Genomic DNA, 22,741 nt, shown 5'->3' with positions numbered 1-22,741 from the left:
TCAATCCTCACTGGTTCAAGAGACAGAAGAACAGAGCCAGAAAAATTGAAAGTTATTTTCTCTAGATGGAAGAAAAATAAATTTACCTCATCTTTTCTTTGGCTTCTTCAAAACTTTCTGAAACAAAGTAGGCTTCCTGGAAGGTGGTGATAAGGCATTCCTGTAAGCAAGTTGTCTTTGGGTCAAAGGCTTTCACACATGCCTTGTCAGAAAGAGCATGCTGCAAAACACACCGCAAAACCCATTAAACTCCAGAATGAGACTTTCCAAAGTGCCACCATGTCGCATTCCTACAGCACAGCTCAATCATTTTACAGAACTATTCAGCTACTCATCTACCATGAAATATGGAACTCTCCCACGTGCAGGGGAAATTGAGTGTTAAGGGGTTTTTTGTTTGTTTGTTTGTAAGTCTGTTAGTTGCTGAGGGAAAAAAATGAGACATGGTATTATTTTATTTATTATCAACAAAATTCATACTGAAGGACAGTTCAGACCTGTAACCCCATAGAAATGGAATTTTAGATCTATGCTATGGATAGAAGCAGGAGAGCACAAATATGGTCCTAAATTTATTGCTATAAGCAATGTACTGAAATTTCCCTTAAATGGCAAAAGTAATAATTACCTGCATGGAGAGGTGATGGGGACTCTGACTGAACTATTTGTGGACTCATTGCGAGACATTTTGAGGCCAGGTACTGTGTACCAACAGAGGCTGGAGTAGGCCTGTATATTCAAGGATATGTGCGAAGCATTCGTTTACCTTCCCCCAAGCACAGCAGAGAAATATACAGCAAATAAATATTGCCAGGTGGGGGAAAAAAAGAGCTAGTATTAATAGTTATAGTTATGCCCACAGCAGGCATTAGGAAAGCCAATGTAATTACTCTTTGAACCATCATTAGCCCCGTTCAGCTCACTACATGACTGGCACTAAGAAGAGCAAGGAATAATGAATGATTTTATTCTCAAGATAAATTCAGGGATGCTAAAAGTTAGCGCTCATTTCCTGCCAGGTGCCACCTGCCTATTTATAGCCCCTGGATTGACGGTTCTCACACAGAATATGCCTAAGAATCACTGAGGAGCTTGTAGAATATGCAGATACAGGACTTCCCTCGTGGCTCAGTGGTTAAGAATCTGCCTGCCAATGCAGGGGACGTGGGTTCGAGCCCTGGTCCGGGAAGATGCCGTGGAGCAACTAATCCCATGAGCCATAACTACTGAGCCTGTGCTCTAGAGCCTGTGAGCCACAACTACTGAGCCCGCGAGCCACAACTACTGAAGCCTGCACGCCTAGAGCCCGTGCTCCACAACAAGAGAAGCCACTGCAATGAGAAGCCCAAGCACCACAACAAAGAGTAGCCCCTGTTCACCGCAACTACAGAAAGCCTGTGCACAGTAACGAAGACCCAATGCAGCAGAAAAAAAAAAGAAAAGAAAAAAGAAAAGAAAGAAAGAAAGAAAATGCAGATACCCAGGCCTCAATATTATTTGGTAGGTCTGGATAAATCCCAGAAATCTGCATTTTAAAGGCATCCAAAGTGATTCACACACAGATGGTTGTGAACTGTATTTTGAGAAATACCCCTCTAGATTCTCTCTTTCTTAATTTAAAGGGTAAATTAGTTGGGAGAGAGAGGCAAAGAGAGAAAGGGGTAGCAGAAACAGCCTTGAACTGAGAATTACAAAACTCGGGCTCTAGTCCTGGCGTTGCTATTAACTGGATAACCTTGGCAAATGATTTCACCTCTCTAGGCCTCCGTTTCCTCAAGTGTAAGTGAGAGGTTTGGGCTGGGTGATTTCTGAAGACACTCTATTCCAGTCTCTGGATTCCACCCAAAGCACTTTTCAATCTCTAACTGCTAAGCTTTCCTGGAGAAACACTGAAAAACCTTTCCTGTTCAGTATTCTTGGTACATTCCCCCAACAATTTCAAAATGCACGGAATGATTTACAGCCTTCCATGAAGAAGGCTACATAGTTCCCTAAGTTTGAAAATGTAATTGTGAACCCAAGGACTGACGGGCAAGAGAAAGGGCATATGGTCCTACCCTGTGTTTGATTTGCTTTCCCACAAAGTTCCGTTGTCCAGATCAATGCATATGTGAATCAGGGAATGCAGAGGGCCCCTTGGAGTGGACTCATAGTTTTTGGCCCACAGAACAACTTCACTGTAAGCGGAAGGTCACTACACCAGCAAATGCATTTGTGCTAGGTTCAGTGCAGTGCAGTGAACATCAAGGGATTTGGGGTTCCACATGACAAATAATTCTGTCCACATTTTTAAAACAATTTCACAGTTTCAAGAAACAAAATGTGCTTTGACGAGAGCTGTTGCTCCTCTGCAAAGAATAGGCCCCCTATTGGCTTTCAGAGCTAGAAGTTGCTTTCTTCGCAGCCATACACTCTGGGTGCGTTTTATTTAGTATGTTGCTCTAATTGTCCATTTATCCATCAGTACATATGAAAAGGAGGACAGTGACTGACCCAGAGTCCTAGATGTTTCCATGTTCTCAGCCCCGCATTCAGGGGCACGGCAGAGTGGGAGCAATATAGACTATATGAACATTTAAGCCATGGCTCCCTCAAGGCTTTCCTGCTGAGCCAGGCTTTTTACTAGGTCAAGGACAAGCACAGGAAGAAGGTGAAACTTGTCTGCTTAGGTCTGGAATGCTGTGATAGGACATTAGCACCCTCAGCAGTCACCCTGTGTAGAGGATGCCTCCAGAAGATGTGTATGTAATAACAGAGACCGAAATCAGTGTAGTTTTAGAAAAATGTATCATGTTATGATTCTACTGGATACTCAAATGAGCTCATTTCATCTTTTTAACAGGTAAATGGGATGAGGGTGGATCAAGAAAAAGCCCAGAGGGCAGGGTGCTCTGCCCCAGACTTCAAGAAAAGTCAGTGGACTCACAGCATATGATTTGAAGCAAAGACCATCAGGTAATATATCTCACACTTGCCTAATGTACTAATCAAAAGGAAAACGGGAAGCTCACTGTTCTAAGCTCTCAACAATGCAGTCTACCCTCAAGCTCCTGCTGAGTCCAATACCTGGTTACGTGCTGGGGACCTCTCCATCCATGGAGCATGCGACCAGTTCTCTCCCTTGGCTGTTACAAATATGGAAATGATAATGGCACCCAAGGATTAGCCTGGAGAGAGCCCAGAGCTGGGGGAGCAGCCACGGAGTGAGGCCAACAAATGAGGTGGTGATCACACCTATGCGTAGTCTCATTTACTGATGGGGAGCTCTCTTGTGTGACGAATGCCAGGAACATGCATGCAGCCCATGAGGGCCCCTGTTTCTGAACACTGAAGCATAGCTCAAGGGCCATAAAATAGCATTCACGTCTTTATTGATTCCACTGTCCAGTGGAGCAAAGTCCTACTGAGTTTTCTTCTCAGCTCCTATCCATGTCTCTCTCTAAGCGACCTTGGTTTTGGGGAGCAGCTATCATGCCCTCTCCTCTGTGTCCAGAGTAGCTTCTCTGTAAACATAGAGCCAAACTGCCTGATGTCCCCAGAGAGCTCCACGGTGAATCCTTTCCAAAGTGTTAACAGTCTGATATCCTGAAGTCTGCAAGAATTAATCCAACTTCCTGCAGAGAGAGGCTTTATAATGCTGAGAGAATCTGGCTGACAGTCTTTTACTCTCAAGCCATTTTTAAAGTGCAGGAATACTTGAGAATCACCTCTCGTCTACATGCTCTCTAAAAGGACTGTTTTGCATTTACCCATAGGGCCAAAGACAACAACCCAGGACTTGGAGCCAGGAGACCTAAGTTCTAAACATAGCTGTCCCACAGGTTTATCAAATGAGTGAAAATTCCGCAGGTTAAGATGCAGTTTCCTCTTTGATAAACTGAAAAGGTTATATCTGCATGAATTCTAAAGCTCTTCTTGCAATACGATTTTAACAGGGCCTGCAAATACACAGCGCTCATACCACCATCCCCTCCCTCCACCCCAACCAGCGTAAATTCACCATAGCAGCCTTTCCCACTGGGCCTGGGCATGGCCTTCCCACCCTTCCCAACAGAGATGGCTGTTACCAATTAATTGGCTTTAGCGCAAAAATTAAGACTTATTTGCCAGTTCCAGTCTTTTAAATAAAAAATCTCTTTCAACATCAAAAATTTCCCAGAACCCAATTAGCTTCTACATGATCTGGGGCAAATTATTTCACCTCTGTCAGCCTACTCCTGTGTTAATCTGGAAAACGGAAATACTTACAGTTATCTATCATCCAGGAATATGGTGAGAATTAAAGGAGGCAATACGTGCAAAGAGCCTGGCACATGGGAAGTGTTCAGTAAATTATGTTATCCTTGCTACTTCAGTCTCCAGATGATGCTTGGTGTACATATGCAACCAGCCACACCTTCCACCATTGGTACAGCTCCTCTGGAACCCATCAAGAAAAGAAGCATGGCCCTAGCTATGAGGCTGCCAGGTCCTAGACCGCAACAGTGCCTGTCCTGAGTTCATCAGCTCAAAAATCTTCCTTCCTTCCAGCCACCTGCCTTTGCAATGACACAGAGTTATTATCGCACCTCTTCTAGATGTAAACCTGTGATCCTCACCCTCTATATTAGGACTGGTTAAAGTTAGGAAAAAACTCAAGTGTGAAGTCTAGATAGTTTGGGCCCTAGATTCTGAATAAAAATTTGCATACACTCACACTACAATCATCCTTTCCCACGTCAGAACAACAAATTTATACATTTGTATATGTATGTATGTATGTGTGTCTATGAAATTTTTGAACCTTCCTCGAATGTTCTTCCTGCTAACCGAGCACAATGTGGTAGCAACATCCCTATTGCCAAACTGGGTGATGACGGCATCACACTTCTTTTCATCAGTGATGTTGAAAGTTTCAGCAGTTTGAATAAGCTGCAGGAGGGAGGGAACAAACTCCCTCTTCAAGAAATCCCTGTGTAAAAGCCAAAGACCCTTCTCCGGCTCCCAATGTCCGGCATTTGCTCTGTTATTACTAACAGTGCTACTGCAGGAAAGGAAGAGGCAAGAGGAAGGGAGCTGTGAGCCATTGGAACGCAGGAAAGGTGTGAGAGCTCAGACGCTCTCAGAGTCCCAACTCCAGCCACCCGCTGACATACCGGATGACCTCAGGGAACCCACGGGGGCCTTGGGCCTCTTCTCTACAGCCTGGCAGTAATTCTCACCACCTCACAGAGTTGCTGCAAGTGGTTGTAAATACAAATGACTGTAATAAATATAAGGCTGTTCTGTGAAGGCTGATGAATAGCTCTATAAAAGCAGTACAATAAATTCACCATACAAGGATATCCTAAAACTAAAGCCAAAATATAATAATAATTAAAATTTTAAAAACCACCAGCTTTGTCAAAACCTGAAAAGCAGAACACGTGTATTTGTATGTAATATTCCAGCAACTCCTATGGGGTAGGTGCTAAGGCCATTTACCAAAAAAATCTAATCTCTGCCCTTAAGGAAACAAAGAACTAGACTTTACCCTCACCCATGAAAAAGAAGGAGAGATTGCCTTTTGCTTTGAGATGGGTTAACTTTTTGAGATAAGACTCAGCCAACTCATCGATTAGTAATCAGTTGCTTACCACCTCGTGTGAACAAGATCTCCTCACTGTTGCTTCTCCAAGGGAACTGGATTCAGCAAAGACCCATATTCATCACTTTCTTAGACCTTCCCTTCTAGAGAAACCCTTTCAAGTTTCTTGAAATCTGAACTTTCAATTTTGAGTTTGTTGAATCAAATAAATGAATGAATGAGTGAATAAAAATTTTTTAATGAGAGACTTACATAGTTAGGTCGACTCTGAGATAGAAAAAGAACATTAATGGAAAGACACACACTAGACTGTGGGTGAACAGCAAGCAATTATTCTATTCTCAACCTTTTTTTAAAGTCAGTTTTCTAGATGATCTAGCTCATTATTAACTGCTCCCCACAGTGATGAAGGTATGGAAAGGCCCTTCCCAAATACATTTTTGGAATTCATAAAAGTACATCACCGAAAAAATAATTAGAACAAGAGAGAGAGCAATCATTGTTGAGATTTTTTAAAAACTGTCTTTATAGTTACCAGATTTATGTTAGATTTTATAAGCATTTCCATATTTATTTTTTTCTCTCTTCAAAGATAAAAAATAAGCACTGTCAAAAAATAAGAGGGAAAAATGAAAGCTATCCTTCAAACTATAGATACAGTACTTGGAAGTGCTTGGCCAGCTCTGACGCGCAACATTTACACTCTGGAAACTTAGCCTCTTAAAGCACACATTTTAAAATGTGTTCAGTTCAAGGAAAGAAGATGAACTGTGCATAGTTACGTAAAAATTATAAGCACTACACCAAAACCTCCAACAACTTACCTGAGACCTACATATGGCCTATAACTGGAACAGCAAAAACACATTTTACCACAAAAGGTAACTGCGTTCAAAACTGTAAGTGGGTTTGCACAGGAATTATTATAATGCTATTAATAAAGTTATCCCCCGGGCTTCCCTGGTGGCGCAGTGGTTGAGAGTCCGCCTGCTGATGCAGGGGACATAGGTTCGTGCCCCGGTCCAGGAAGATCCCACATGCTGCAGAGCGGCTGCGCCCGTGAGCCATGGCCGCTGAGCCTGCGCGTCCGGAGCCTGTGCTCCGCAACAGGAGAGGCCACAACAGTGAGAGGCCCGCATACCGCAAAAAATAATAATAAAGTTATCCCCACCTGGGCTCAGAACTATCATTTGTTCTTCCAAATAAAAGTTGGACAGATGTATTTACAAGCGCTGGGGGAAGGCTCTGGACGCTGACACCGAGTGGGGCAGGGATGGGGTGAGGTAAAGCTAAGACTCTAAGGAAAGGTCTCATGTTACGTATTCTTTGTGAACAGTCAGAAGACATTTCATATAGAAGGAATTTCTGAGTTGTAAAAATGGTCTAAAGTAGCAATCATAGGAGTGTTGAAATTTGGGAATGGAAGAGTGCTAATGACCAGAGGTGGTGGACCAGAACAAGAAGATTCACGGCAGACAATGCCCTTCACATGTTTCTGGCTGATTTCCATTTCCAGACAATTCGGTCCATACCAATAGGAACAAAAACAACAGATTCACCCCAGTGCTGCCTACACACGCCTCATTAACCAGACCAGAGGACCCTGCTGAAAGTTGGGGCAATAAGAGAGACTTGTTTCTTTTGTTCCTGGTATCATTTATAAGCCCTCTGAAGAGAATGTAAATAGATGTAGCTCAAGAGCTACATAATTTTCTGACTAATTCTTTTTTCAGGGAAATCAGGAAACAATCTATGGAAGACACGGGTCTTACAGACATATGACGTCATGCTATTGCTGTGGGCTTTGAGATTAACCCCAAATGGATTTTTTTGTTGTTGAGAATTTAGTAAAAAAAAAAAAAAAAGAAAAGAAAAGAAAAAAAAATTTTAACACATTACATCAGGCTTTTGTTACATTAAATATTATCATCTATTCCAGCCAGACAGGGCCTCAGGCACCTCCCTTAATGGGCCAGGCTTTGAGTAGAGCACACACACTGCTATGTGCTGATTGATCCAGCATCTCATCCGTCCCTTATTCATCCTTCCCACTCCTCCAGCATCAGCGTGGGCAGCAGGACCCTCATCAGGAAGCCTCCCCAGGCATGGGCTAAAATGTGCCAGGCACATCTGTCACACTGTCTGTATTATCTTGGTCATTTATCTCCTGCACTAGAATGTAACCTCCTTGATAACAGGGATCCCAGGCAATAGGGCCTAATGGTCAAGGGCTTGGATCCTGGAGCCTAGACTGCCTGGACTTGGGACCACCTCCAACACTTATTAGCTGTGTGACCTTGAACAAGCTCCTTAATGTCTTTATACCTCAGTTTTCTCATCTGTGATAATGGTGTTACTTATCCCATTGGGTTGTTATGAGAATTAAGTGGGTTAATATGTTTAAAGCCCCTAAAATACTAAAGTCTATTTAAGTGTCTTTTGAGGCAGTTGTTATCTTCTTCATATTCTTATTCTTCATCATCATTATTTGTCCTTGTATCCTCAGTGCCTGGCATAGTACATGGTGCATAGTAGATGCTCAACCAAATATTTGTGGAATGAATGAATGAATGAAGTCATAAAGTGAATGGACTCAATGAAACTACAGTTAAATTGCATCTTTCAAAAGTACGAACATCTAAAAAGTGCCAGTCATCATATATATCCCAGTCACATTATGCAAGGATAATAAATACTCAAAATAAAAACCCTAGGATCGTCCATAATCCTGACCTTAGTCTGAATAATCAAAGAAAGATTAAATTATTTTCAGTACCGTTTCCAGATTAGATATCACAATGCATTCTAAATTCATCAAAACTTGCTAACCCCCAGTGGTATACAGATAGCAATTCTTAAGTAACCAGAATATTTAAATGATCAGAATGCCCCAGACTCCAACATTTCTGAATAAATGATTTTTTAACTGTATTTTAAGGCAAAAAAAAAAAAAAATAGCATCCCTTAGGCATCACTACACATATTAGATACCTCTTGGACCACATATTTATTTAAGTGTTATTTTTTTTATTGTATATGCCCATAAATGTTTTACTTTACATTAATTCTGAAGAAGCTAAAATAACCTCTAATTCTCCTTTGGGAAGCAGATGCTGGGGAATCCATGGGAGCCATGGTGATGACAGAAATGAGAGAGGCCAAGCCACCCTTACAAGGGAATTTCAATCAGTAGGATCACTGCTAGCTCAGTGCCCAGTTTTCAGCACTACATTTAGGCCAGTCATTTGTTACCCAACATCTGAGCATACACTTGTCATTCCTGTTGATCCGTGCACATGGCTGCTCATCCATTTGAGTCACACCACAAACCCAGAAAGGCATGACCCATTTTCAGAAGTGCAAAAAGTTAGGTCAGCACCCACATGTGAGGTACCAAATCCCCTGCACTAAATATTCATGCGATATCTGCGAGTAGAGAAACTCAGACAGACAAATCAATATCTTCCATGACCTTGAACCAGTTTGCTCGGGAAGGATATTTGCGTTTACAGCTTCATACCTTTAATTCTCCAATGGAGGAAAGCAGTCCAGCCCCATATGCCCGCAGCTGCCCTTCTTGCTTGCAAAGGCCAAACTCAATAGTGAAGAAATAGCACTGAAAAAGAAGTGGACACACAGCCAGTGAAATGGGTAATACGTTCTTCTGTAAAATAAAATGGCACCCAAAATAAAATGGTGCACTCTGCATAATTTCTTCAGCACTGTCCATTAAAACGCATTTAAGTCAAGAAGATTTATTGACATTTATTGCCTAATAATCCCTCCCTAGTTTAAAGGTAAATGGAAAAAGTATTAACTACTAAGAGTCTTATGCTTCCTGGATTCAGAAACCCTATGAGTCAAATCATAGTCCTTGCAATGACTCTAAAATTTAAAAAAACACAGATTTAGAAAGAATGAATATGTCACGGTGATAATGCCAGAAGAATATGCTACTATATTTAATAAGTTGTGGTTCAGTAGCACCGTGTAAATGTGGAAAAATAACTTGGAATTCAGTAATCCTAAACTGATTTTTGCAGTTTGTTTATTCATTCAACAAACATTTGTTGAGTACCTACTATGCACCAATGCTTGGTAAAGAATTGTGGTGAAGAAACCAGGAAACAGCAAGAAAACAAGTATATACCTACCAAATTACCATTTTCTTAGTGAAATCTTAAATGGATACCTATGTATGCACTTACATGTATACATACTTATATGCATATACATTAAATACATATAGTAAGAATGATTTCATTGGGCCGAGTTTTACCATCATCAACTACTACAGCTTCCCCAAGATATTAAAATCTACACTTGCTTCTGTTGAGTTCCTAGGAAATCAACCTAGACAGACAGAAATCTCCGTACAACCAAAAAACTCACAATGCTCTTGAGAGGGGCTGAAATTACACTATTTGTGCTCTGAGAGGAAAGTGAGAACGAGCAATAAAAAATTTCATCCAATTAACACTGTCCTGCATTAGTGATGATGGAGCAATGAAGGGGTTGAGAAAGAGAATGAAAACATCCCTGAAAAGGAGCAGAAAATACTGATTATTTCTAGCCCATGGCTATTTGCTCTATTCTTATCTGGAGGCCAAGATGTCCCTTGGTTCTGGAGGGTTTTATATTTTTATTATGTGTGGGTGATCTCTGCCGTTGAGTGGTCAATGCTCTGTAGCCCTGGGCTGGACCCGAAGGCCTCGTCATTCCAGGTCATGGAGCTGAGCCTCCAGAGGCAAAATTTCCTTTCTTGATTCATCTCCCAAAGAGGCGAAAATTACAGCCCTTCCTACCCTGTCACCACCCACAGCACCCACCGGCACCCCCTCTTACTCTGTTCTGACTTGTCTTTCTTTTCTGTCCCATCACTTTTTTGACATAGTCTTTATGTATGAACTATACTGTTTGTCATCTGTCTCCCCCCACAAAACCATCAACTCCATGAGAGCAGTATCACGGTCTGTTCATCTAGAACAGAGTTCCCCAATCTCAGCAGTGTTGACACGCTGGGCTGGATAACTCTTTGCTGCAGGGGGCTATCCTGTACACTGCAGGATGTCTAGCAGCGTCCCTGGCTCTGTCCCCTAGATGCCAGTAGCACCCCCCCACCCCATCTGCAGCGACCAGACATTGAAAAATGTCCCCAGAGGGGAAACATCACTTCTGGCTGAGAACAACTGACACAGACTAGTGCCAGAAACATAGTAAGAGCTCAATAAATATCCGGTGAACAAATAAACAAACAGTGAATGAAGTATTTCTAGATTAGGCTTTTTGTGTGACAGCAGGACATGGAGGAAAGACACACACAAGGAGGCCTGAGTCCTAGTCTTACCCCTGCTTCTAATTAGCTCTGTGACCACAACCTCTCTGGGCCCAACTACTCTTGTAGTTTTCCTGCCTATGACGTCTATTCATTCATCTACTTATTCTACAGACACTCCTACAAACCTATCATATGCCAGACTCCGCTCTAGCAGAGAACAAGGGAACAAAGTTCCCCAACCCATGAAGCAGGTATGCTCCTGGGATGAGACAAGTAACAACAACAAAAATCAACATACAGGATGAATGTCAGGCGAAATCTGCTATACAAATCTGCTATATAAATAATAATATCATGTAAGTGTCAGAGAGCAAGCAGAGGATACGGCTGTTTTAGATGGAGGGATCAGGGAAAGCCTCTCTGCAGGAGTGACCTTTAAGCTGCAACCTACTTGAAAATGGCCCTTTCTTTTAGAAAATGAACAAGCCAGTTGTACAAAGACCTAGGAGAAAGAGTGTTCCCAGCAAAGGAAACAGCAAATGCAAAGGCCCTGAGGCACGGATAGATGTGTATTTCCAAGGGTGTCTGGGAAGCTATTGGAAGGTTTTAGGCTGGAGAGACATGTGTTCTGATTTCATTTCCAAAAGATCACGCTGGTGCTCGGTAAAGAATAGATTATAGGGGCCAAGGGTGGAAGCAGAGAGACCAGTTGGAAGGTAGTGGCAGTCAAGACAAGGGTGATGAGCGACTTAGAGGATGACTTGGGCCACGGGTAGCAGGGGGTTGGGAGAACTCAGTATCACAGAGGCCTCATGAGAAGAACCAAAATAAGAGATGTGAAGATGTGTTGAAAAGTTAAAATACAGAGGATGTAATGTACAGCATAGGGAATACAGTCAATAATATTGTAATAACTTTGTATGGTGACAGATGGTAACTAGACTTATCATGGTGATTATTTTGTAACGTATAGAAACAATGAATCATTACGTTGTACACATGAAACTAACATAATATTGTAAGTCAAATATACTTCAATTACAAAAAAGAAAGAAATGTTAAAATACAGCCCTCAAGTCTGTCCTCCAAAAAGTTTTGCACAGTCCTGGGCATGGTGAAGAAGTGATCATACAGTCATAGAACAGGAAGCCTGGAAGTTCAGCCTCTTACTTTACCAAAAGGAAAACTCAAGTTTAAGGGGATGAAGTGATTTACCCAGGACGGGTCTAGATGGTGATATTTAAGAGATCTAGAGCTCAGTGTTTTATGAGCTCAACATCGGTCACATTTTAAAGTTTCCAGGTAAAAGATTAATAGATGCATGATTTTTTCCTTACCACCAAAAAAATGGGGAAACGAAAGGCTAAATCAGGAAAACCAGAATCTCACGACATCTTCTTAGTGTGTCTTCGGCTGATGTCTCTAATTTGTACTGCATTTACAGCACATGATGTGAAATCCTTGGAGGCTTAACATTGAATACAGAAGAGTTTGTGAAAAAATGTGCTCTCATGTTCAAAAGCCTCCAGAATAGTACACATATGGAGCCAGCTACAGGAGCACTTAGGTCAGCCTACTGTGTGCATTTTTAATTTTGCTTACGTTATATCAACGCGCACATAATGCACGGTCATGGTTAGGATCCAAATCAAAGCAGGCTGAGAGAGTCCCTGAGAAAATCTGGTGCACCATTCTCACGGGCTTCCCCTAGATCTGGCATCCCGTCCTAGTGTGAGGCAGGAATTAAAAGGTCTGCATCAACTCGGCTAAAAGTTCCAAGGTAAATCTATCAGTGTGTCTTTGATCCTTGTGCTTCTAGAATCAGGGTAACCTCAGAGGGAAGAGCCACTGGGTGTCTTCCTTCCCGTTGCTTAGAATGCTCTCTGGCCCCATCCCTCATCTGGGAATCCTTCCAGAAACTCTGACCTTACACAGTTCCATCTGCTCATTCCCTAGCTGCCTTTCCCTCTGGTTTCCTGCTGTCCTCGACCAAGGAATGAGCCTAGATGCTGCTTCTACAGCCTCCTCTCACCAGAGAATTAGACCTTTCACCTTGAGATAGCTTTCCATTTGCGGCTCCATGTGTGGCTAACAGATAAAGAGGGATGATAAAATGTACCTGAAGCTCAGGTGTTGGCAAAATTTGAATTATGGACTTGCTCAGGATAATTTTTCTCTTTCTGTTTCTAATGCCTCAAAATGCATAAGGTATAGACCTCAAAATGCAGAAGACCCTGGGCACGATCACTAATGGGGAGGAGGGGGCAATTGCACGTGTTTTCTGCCTGGTTTTAAGTGCAAAGCCTACTTAGAGTTGGACTGGATGACCCCTGGAGACCCTTCAAAATTCAAGGGTAGCTAATTGCTTCTTGAAATTTTAAGAAAATATAATTTGTTTTCCTCAGAGCACTTGCCATATGTGGATCTGTAATATATTCCCAAGAGATGTACCAAATAAATATCCTACCTATTATCAAAAAAAAAAAAAAAAAAAAAACTCCACAAAAAATAAAAAACCTGAGCCCTATAAGAATTCCTGTAAAAGAGGATTGCAGAGTCTTGGTCACTAATGTCTTTTAAACAGAAACAAACAATAATACTAAGATTAACACCTCCCAAATTGAAGGGTACCTTTCATCAAAGCTGATGTTCATGAATTCCAAGTTCTACATACCACTAATTATAAGTAATTATTTATAAATATTTTATTCGACTATAATTATATATAATCATTAACTGAAAACCAAAACAGGAATTATATATCGGACCTCTTCCCTAGAAGAAAAGCAGAGTCATTTACATACACATAGTCATGAAGCAGAAGAAGGTCTGAGTGACGATCTGAGATCCAAACACGGCTGTGGAACACAGCCACGGGATGAGCTAGCAGGGAGCGTGCTTAAGAAAATGAGATAGGTCGCCCAATGCTGCCATCTTCCGATCACTACTGGTAGTGCACCACTCTCGCAACAGTTCTGGCCTAGCCAAATGGACATTGTGAGAGCGGGAAGGAACATCGTCCAGAGACGCTGAACACACCAACAAAATCCACCTGGTCCCACATAGTGATTTACAAAAGGACACGATGCAACATCCTTTTTACGTTTGGTGTTAGGTACCTGAAGCTCTTGCTAAGGCACATACCATACTCCAATTAAAGAGATGTACACCTTTTTCAAATTCTTGGTGAAAAAGAAATTTATTGTTCCAATTTTCCTCTGGAAGGGTCCTGTTGCCTCCCAGTTCCCCAACTCTCTGAATCCTTTGAAATAATTATATCACCTCTTCCTGAGAGTCAGTCTGTATTCGTAAATTGTATTAAAATGGTGCGCAAAGTCCTAGGAAGACAGCCAGGTATCCTACTTCTTTTACTTTGTCTGGGAAAGTGGTCTATACACATCATTTAATAAATGCCTGAGTGAGTGAATGAGTCAGTGAGTGATGTATATTCTCTACTGCCTTCACTAAAAATATGATCTTTTCAAACTGATAATATATACTTCTAAGTAATTGCATACATACATCATTCCACATCTAGAATTCCATCATCCACATATGCAGGACAGACAGGAACCAAGAAGTTAGCAAAGAATGTCGGAAACGGCCCTAACTGAGATGTGCTGAACATAACAAAAGGTTATGCACTAAATTTGATTTGCTTTACATGTAAAAGAATCCCTCAGGCCCTCACCCAGACCCCATTTATCCTTATCTAGTACACAGTTCAAATAAACTTCAGTTATGTAGCTTCTAAGCCCACACCCTAACATGAGAGGGGAACAAGAAAAATATACCAAAAGCAGATCCAACAGCTCAAAAAGCACAGAAATACAATATTTGGTGTTTGACTGAACAACCCTAAACACTTCCATACTTGAAGTTTTCACTAAACAACAGAATTCAATCACGACAGTAAGACATCAAAATAATAGGAAAACTTAGCCAGTAGAGCTGCAGTTTAACAAAGTGTTCGCACATAGGTCATCTTACTGCACGTCTGCTCCCTTCCTACTAACTTGATAGAGTAGTTACTATTTTTTCCATTGTCCTGATGGGAAAGCTGAGTCTCAATGATCAAGGGATCGGCCCAGATTCCTTGACCCATGGTTGGCAGAGCTAGGAGTCAAACTCCAGCTTCCTAACTTCAGATCCCGCCTTGTTTCCTCACCAGCAAAGTGCACTTACAGGTGCAGAGCCACTACCAGCCCGCCAAACTAGCACAACAGTCCCTGTTGCTGAAATACTGAACTAATTCCAGAATGGGTATAAATAGCTATGACTCCACACTCCCCAAGTGCCCTCAGCCAGCCACGCTGCCCCAGCCCTCTCCTGGGTTCTGTTCCCCCTACCCTCCCCAGCACCACCACTTTTTCATGATCGAGAAAATAAGGTCTCAACACCCATGAAGCTGGGGCCTAGAGGACCCGGCTCCCACACAAGCGTGACGAGTATCGTTCTATTTGGTACCCATGTCATAACAAGAGGATCAGTCCCAGAAAGGAAGAATGCTGTGCAAAGATGTTCTTACACCAGGGATCTGCACCTCAGTAAGTGCAGATAAAAACACAGAAAAAGAGCCATGTGTCTCACAGCCTTCCTTTCTCTAACATCTTTCCATCAAACAACTAGCATGTCAAAGAATACACTTGAAAAATTGTTGAACCAGTGAAGAGGGTCCAAGATCCCAACCCACTCACTCCTCTACCATGAATCCCCAGCTATTAGACTTTGGATTTTAGCCACATCAAATTTCAGCTTACAAGCAGCAAGTACCTTCCCACCTCTGGCCACAATTCCCTTAATCTTGATTAAACTGCAAATAATAATAGGATTGGAACAGAAATGAGGCTTGATAGCTAAGGGGGAAACTTTGAAATAGAACTGCTAAGGCAATACTGTACAAATCCACACTGGGAAATGAAAGTGAAAATGGAGGCTGCCCTGCTTAAGCCATGGAGGTCACCACTCAAATGTCACAAGATAGAAAACTTCTCACCAGACATCAATTTTTGCTGTTGTTTCTTTGACCATTTAAACTGCCAGGAGTCACACATAAAGCCAAATCACACTCGGGTGCAACGATTACCCGCTGGGCTTTGTTTGCAGAGCAAGGGTTACTGGCCAGAGACATCCTCTGGAACTGGGCTTCAAAAGATAGCAGAAAGGGGGATTTTGCAGGCTTCATTAGTTTACTCTGGGCTACTCCTGTGTGAAACAAAAATGTAAGAAATGCTAGAAACTTAGAGCTGGAAGACATTGGTTTTTTGCAGTCCTGGGCTATAGCCGCTCTGTAACCACTGGCCCCTCACACCCCATCTCGAAGCCTCCCCTTGGCCAAAGGAAGCCACCCGCTCTGTGTTCACAGATTCGAGGGCCCGTCACTGCCTAGATCCTAGGGATTATTGTTCAGATGCCTTGCAGGATTGTCTCCACACTCATATTTTCCACGAGCCTCTAAATGAAAACCACTATAGCTCTTGGCAGGTCACAACTTAATCAATATACTTTTAAAATTTATACTTGTTCAATTCTACTGTGCCGAGCTCTACTTGAGATTACAAAAATAGCTAAAGATATGGTCTCTGTGCTCAAGAAGGGTACTATACAAATGGGTAGACAAGACTAGTATAAAAATAACAGCAACAACAGTAATAATAATGTCCTGCTGTTTTAATCCTACCATAAATTTCTGTCAAATTGCAGTGTGCTTATCTGTCTCAGAAGACGAGGAATATGAAGTTTATGTTGGACTTTTTGAAGGATAAGTGGGATCTCAGAGGGATTTCAGGAAGAGAGGAAGTTGTTGGAAAGAGTAATATTGAGGGGCTGGGGGAGGGGAGTGATTTCTGGGAACCCAAAATGCAAATCGTAGGAAGTTAAAGGTAAATCAAAGTATAGAATGGACCAGATCACAGGGTCCACTTGAATGGTAGAGACCGCCTCCTTCTTCAGGGGTTCTCCTCAAGCGGAGACAGACAAAAACAAGTTGAGAAAAAGAAGAGGGTTGGGATTTGAGTATGTTCTGTCTGCTAGAAAACAATGACCCTGAATTGTGAAAAGAGCAATTAAGAACAGCCATGGAATGAATTAAAATGTAAAAACCTAAGCTCTAAGGAAACATTACGGCAATCCTTGTGGAAAATTGATCATCATATATAAAAGGCACACCCGTAGGGAGAAAAAGAAGCATCAGCAGAAGACAGCTTTTAGTGAAGAACACATTGACATAGGCAATTTTCAGCAGCACTGTTTTAGGCAGGATTTTTCTGTGTGTTTCTTAACTACCCTTTCCTATATCTTTTTTGGTTGCTTTCAAGAACAAATGGATGATTTGTTTAAGTGCCCTCTGGCCATTTCAGTTTTATTGCCCCTTCTTCAGCTTATCCAAGAGCATTTTCAACTTCAAAGGAGACCACCTGCCTTAGTATCATGTAACACTTACTAGTTTTTACGTCAGGCTTTAATGGTATTTTTTAATTTAAAAAAAGACAAAGAAAAAAGAAACATCTCTCATCCCTTGCCCCCTGCTCATGGACTAGCAGAATGACAAGCATTCACTTAATATTAGGGCCACCTGAGCCGTTGGTCCACCCCTAAAACTCCGACAGGATCCACTCTAAGACACTCCACCCCCAGGGCGTAATGTCAGGTCACGATGGCCATATGGTGGCCCAATTACAAAGGTTTGCTGTCGCCACCAGCCTAGAGTACAGGTCCATAGTTCATATGACAGAAAAGACCCTCAGGGACCTTAGGGCCCCTGCCTCCTCCAGCCCCCTCCCTCGCTATTGCCCACCCCCCAGCGCCCCCCCCGCCCCCCGCCCAGGGAATTGCACAATTTGCAATTGTGCAGACGGACACGCTCTTTTCAGCTTCCTATCTAGGCCTTCGCACACCACCCTTGCTCTGCCCGCGATGCTCTTGTCATTACTCAGCCCCTTTGCCGAATTCCTGCTGGTCTGCCAGATGAGGTGCCCTTCTTCTACCATCAGTGTTGTACTTTCAGATCCAGAAAGAAATCTCCAGTCTTCTTGCCTCTCCCTCCACCAGACTCTGAGGTCAGGCACAGGGTCTGACTTGTTTTCGTTGTTGCTTCATGGCTGGTCTCTAGCCCCCTGCCTGACATGTAGCAGGTGCTTAGCAAATATTGAAGGAAGGGAGGAAATAGTGAAGCAAGAAGAATTTCCCAGCAGGCTAAGCCAGCAGTGTCCATGCCAATCTTCCAGATCAGTAACTACTACCCTCAGCACATTTTCCAACATTACAGACATTTTGAAAAGATGAAAACCCCTCTACTGTAGCCATCAGATCATTTTTTACTTATAGCTTCAGAAATAGATCAGTCCCTTGACCTCTCTCTATGCCCCATTCGACAAAAGCCAATGGGCCTCTGAGCCAGTAAGGAAGGGAGGAACCGGCCTTCTCGCAGGCCTTCAGGAGCCAGGATGATGGCTGATTGGCAGGTATCTCCTGCGGAAGCTCAGCAATCTTGTGGTTAAGTGGCTTCGTGACAAGGAACAACTCTGAAAATTCGCCGATTCTGACATCTGGATCCTCATCCAAAAACATAAGGGGGAAAGTTTTTCAGTTTGCTGTTTCTAAGACTGGAAACGAGTCAAGAAAAATGCTAACTATGCTTGGTCGGGGTATGGGGGAGTTTGTGATCAATCCCGCCCTCGAAGTGCCTCACTGCCCAGACTGTTCAGAATTAGCACCCACGAGGAATTTCTATCAGCATCCCTGCCTGGACCTTCATTTAGCAGATGATGACCCATGAGATCAGACAGATGCTATTTTCTCCTGGAGATGAATTTGGGAGATGACCACCCGTCCAATTCCGTTTTTCACAAAAGTCTGTGGCTCTTTAAAAAAGGGCTTTAGGAATACAAATAAGCTTCTTTTTATTGTCTTCTGAACCTGCAGGTATTTGGGTTCACAAATCAAAAGCTGGTCTTATATTCAGAATGACTGCTTGGACCCTAGATGTAGTGCGTGAGCCTCCGTAACAAAGCGATTCACAGAGTTTGGCTCTTCTTTTAGAGAAATTCCATCTTTCTTCCAAACGACCCTTTGTTGAACTTACTGTATAACTAGCTACCCTGAAATGGCTACCTCCACTCTGAGGACACAGACACACACATCCCCATCATTTTCGTACCAGGTGCATGGATCAGCGTTCCGTGTATAGATGTGCTTTAATCTACTTTGCACAGAAGACCTACTGAAGCAAATGCTATAGGTTTGGAAGTGCCCAAGAACTGACTTTTATAACCTAAGCAACTCTGAGCTCCTTGAAGGAGAAGAAAACTGATGAACACATTCTCATCCATTCATCCTTTGGCACGTTTTTAAAATGTTCTGCATCAAATCACACATTCTCCCCAGATGTGGTGATTTTAAAGGTCAGCTCTCGAATGCCTGTATGAAAAATGAGGTTCTCATTGACTCCCAAGTAAGCTGAGGGTCGTCACCACCACTTTTAGAGGGTCGTTTTATTTTTATCCCTGTGTTAGGAAAAGCAACGCCCTCCCAGACATTAGGACTAAAGAGCTGGCATTTGCTTACCTATTTATTTCCAGGCAAGACCAAGAATCTTGCAAAATGATTGTATGTCTGAAAACTGGAGAGAAAAGTATGTTTAACAGGGAGAGCCATTTTTACCACCACATTGCACTAAGCTGTCCTCTATATTAAGCTTTTATTAATGAAGTCACGTTCCTTTTCCATTCGCTAACCAACACCACTACCATCATCATCTCTCACACTCAGAGTCAACACTAACCATCTCTATGGGTAAATGGGGTTGGAAAGACTTACCTATGAACTGGGGTCCCTGTGACAACAAGGGTCTATAGGTAATTGAAGCTCTAGATAGAATTTCAGCTCAGTTGAGCTCCCCTACCTCTAATCATCACTGCCAATGACTGAAACCTACACTCTACCACTGAGCTAAACACCTTACATCATGCTCACCGCAACCCCCAGAGGCAGGCGATGTGAAGGTAACATAATATGGTGGTTTGAGAGCTTGACTTTGGAGCAGAAGACCAAGGTTCAAAGACAGGCTCTGCCATTTCCCTGACCTTAGGAAAGTTACCTAGCCTTTCTGAGTCTTAGGTTCCTTCTCTGTAAAATGGAGAAAAATAAACGAATAACTAACATTCATTGAATTCTTATTATGTCCCAGCGCTAAATCACACCCCCCATTTTACCAATGGGAAGACTGAGGCTTAGGTTGAGCTACTTGGGCAAGTTTGGGGGCAACAGAGCTGGACTGGAATCAGTTGTGCCTGACCCCCAATGTCCATGTTGTTTGTACTACACCATCCGGTTTGCCTCTGTTCTCGGTGACTGCAGGCCCTAGAATTGATGTTTATGTCACCTTTGTGACAGCTGAGCTTGGTGTGTGTCAGGAAAGATAGGGGCCTGTCTAGCTTGCCTACGGTCATCCTGGCCTGGCTTGCACTGGGTTAGGTGCCTTCAATCTAGGGTGTGGACCCTAGATCAGTCAAGTAGCACATCAGAGACCTACCCGGGGCCAGTGGGGAACACACACTAGAAACCAGCCATAACAGGAAGCCCAGTCTTCTGAGCCTTGCCAGTGAGCAACAGTACTGCAACTAACCCAGCTCAGGAGAGCTGAGACTACAATAAATGAGGCTGGGTTGAAAATTAAATACATCATGTTTATGCTGAAAAGACATATTACAGGGCTCCCCTGGTGGCACAGTGGTTGAGAATCTGCCTGCCGATGCAGGGGACACGGGCTCGAGCCCTGGTCTGGGCGGATCCCACATGCCGCGGAGCAACTAGGCCCGTGAGCCACAACTACTGAGCCTGCGCGTCTGGAGCCTGTGCTCCGCAACAAGCGAGTCCGCGACAGTGAGAGGCCCGCGCACCGCGATGTAGAGTGGCCCCCGCTTGCCACAACTAGAGAAAGCCCTCGCACAGAAACGAAGACCCAACACAGCAAAAATAAATAATAACATTAATAAACTCCTACCCCCAACATCTTAAAAAAAAAAAAAGATATTACACAGCACAAAACCAAATACTACATAGTATTGCTTTAAACTACAGCAATCTACTTACATTGGATACAGATGCATTATTTGATGGGCACAAAAAAGATTTGCTAAGGGATAGTGAGAATTCATGAGACAGTAAACTTGAAATATTTTGGTGTCTCGTGAGAAGCTATTTAACCAAACTTACCCTCTAGCTCTGGCCACCAAGAGAACTGGTATGTTTGCCGCTGCCTAGAATGCCATTCCCTCTGTTCTCTCTACCGTCCCCTGGTCAATAGAGTCCCCTGAGCAGTAAAGGGCAGGTGATTGGAGATGAAATTTCACTTCCCAACTCAGTATCATGTATCCCACTTAATGGGGACAGCAACTCAGCGCTTGCCAAGAGTGTCCTTGGGTAAAGGCAGTCTGACTGCCAGAGGCGTTGGTCTTTTCAAGAGACGCTAGGAATCTAGATGGTCATGTGATGGCCTCTGAAGTGGAAATGCAGGCCATTTTTTAAGTTTAATCAAGGTGTAGACTCTATTTTTTCTTTCCTCACAGACATTAACCAGAGCAGAAGCCTCTGTAATCCCTTTAGAGGGTAGCATGATTTACAGAGCCCGAATCCCACTGCTGTCACAATAACTTGCCTCCAGGACACCAGGCACATGTCTCTGCTGCCTCAGCGGATCACACGTTGCCTTGACATCCTAAACTCCTGAGAAGTGGGTTGGTGCACCAGGTCAGGATGCAGAAAATCCAGCAGCTCAGTCTCTGCCATTATTGTACTGTATGATTTGGGGCAAGTCATTTCACTTGTCTAAGCCTCCCTTTATTCATTTATAAAATGTAGATTCCTTTCCTTGCCAAATTTTTACTGGGCACCAATTTTGTGTATAGCACCATGTGGATACCAAGGAGTGTGCCAGGGGAGAATAATATGAGTCCTGCCTATCTTGAAGCGCCATTGTGAGACTCAAATGAATAAACACGTGTCAAATGCTAAATCAATGCAAGAGCTGACATTTAGGTGAAGGTTCCCTGCTCTGAGGTGACTAAGACCATAGCCATGTTCATGGCTGACTCATCCCTTGTCTCAGGACTCTGATTCTACAGAGAGTCCCCTTCTGGATAGGCGATGGCAGGCTTAATTACAGGTCAACAGTTCCTGAAACCCAATTTAAGGCACTTTGCAATATGAAGAAAGCCTGTTGAGATGCAAATGTTCCCTGAAGTATTAACATCTATTCTCTCAGTAAGCATATATAACAGCAAATTAAAAAAATAATAACTTGACTGCTGAGAAAGTATTCCCCCAGGAAACCACTTTTGATCATGCATTCCTCTCCCTGAACCTGACCTGACCCAAGCGCCTTCCTTTCCCTGTCTTTGCACTTAAGTTATATTTAAATCCTTATCTGTGGGATTTCCCTGGTGGTCCAATGGTTGAGACTTCGCCTTCCAATGTAGGGGGTATAAGTTCGATCCCTGGTAGGGGAACCAAGATCCCACATGCCTCAGGGCCAAAAAAACAAAACATGAAACAGAAGCAATATTGTAACAAATTCAGTAAAGACTTTAAAAATGGTTCACATCAAAAAAAAAAAAAACTTAATAAATAAATAAATCCTTATCTGTATCCCTCACTAAACTGCAAGTCCCCAAGAAGCAGGACCATGCCTACCTGTTTTACAGTTGAATTCCTGGTGCCTGACAACATAGTAGATGCTCATTCACTGAATGAATACATGAACGGGCCATAATTCATTCTATCAGAGCTATGGAAAAGATATGCAGTAGAAATCCAGCAAAGTCATGCCTTTGCTAAACATCTGTGCAAAGAAGCAGAGTCCAATGCCCCTTTCTAGCCAGTTATAGCCATGACTTCTA

At 42.8% G+C, this 22,741-nt stretch overlaps 1 protein-coding gene across 2 annotated transcripts in view; it reads right to left on the bottom strand.

Annotated features, from left to right (window-relative positions):
* TPH2 (tryptophan hydroxylase 2) overlaps positions 1 to 22,741 on the bottom strand; it is a 107,233-nt gene that overhangs the window by 1,420 nt on the left and 83,072 nt on the right. The window contains exons 10-11 of one of the 2 annotated variants that reach the window (XM_067697354.1): positions 9,087 to 9,182; positions 87 to 220 (exon numbers count right to left, since the gene is read on the bottom strand). In XM_067697354.1, the coding sequence (XP_067553455.1) occupies positions 87 to 220; positions 9,087 to 9,182 (230 nt within the window). The remainder of the gene's footprint in view (positions 1 to 86; positions 221 to 9,086; positions 9,183 to 22,741) is intronic. The other variant, XM_067697355.1, reaches the window with a different exon arrangement.

This window comes from Pseudorca crassidens, chromosome 11 (assembly GCF_039906515.1).
Source record: "Pseudorca crassidens isolate mPseCra1 chromosome 11, mPseCra1.hap1, whole genome shotgun sequence".
NCBI classification, from domain to species: Eukaryota; Metazoa; Chordata; class Mammalia; order Artiodactyla; family Delphinidae; genus Pseudorca; species Pseudorca crassidens.
This window is presented reverse-complemented; position numbering and strand designations above follow the sequence as displayed.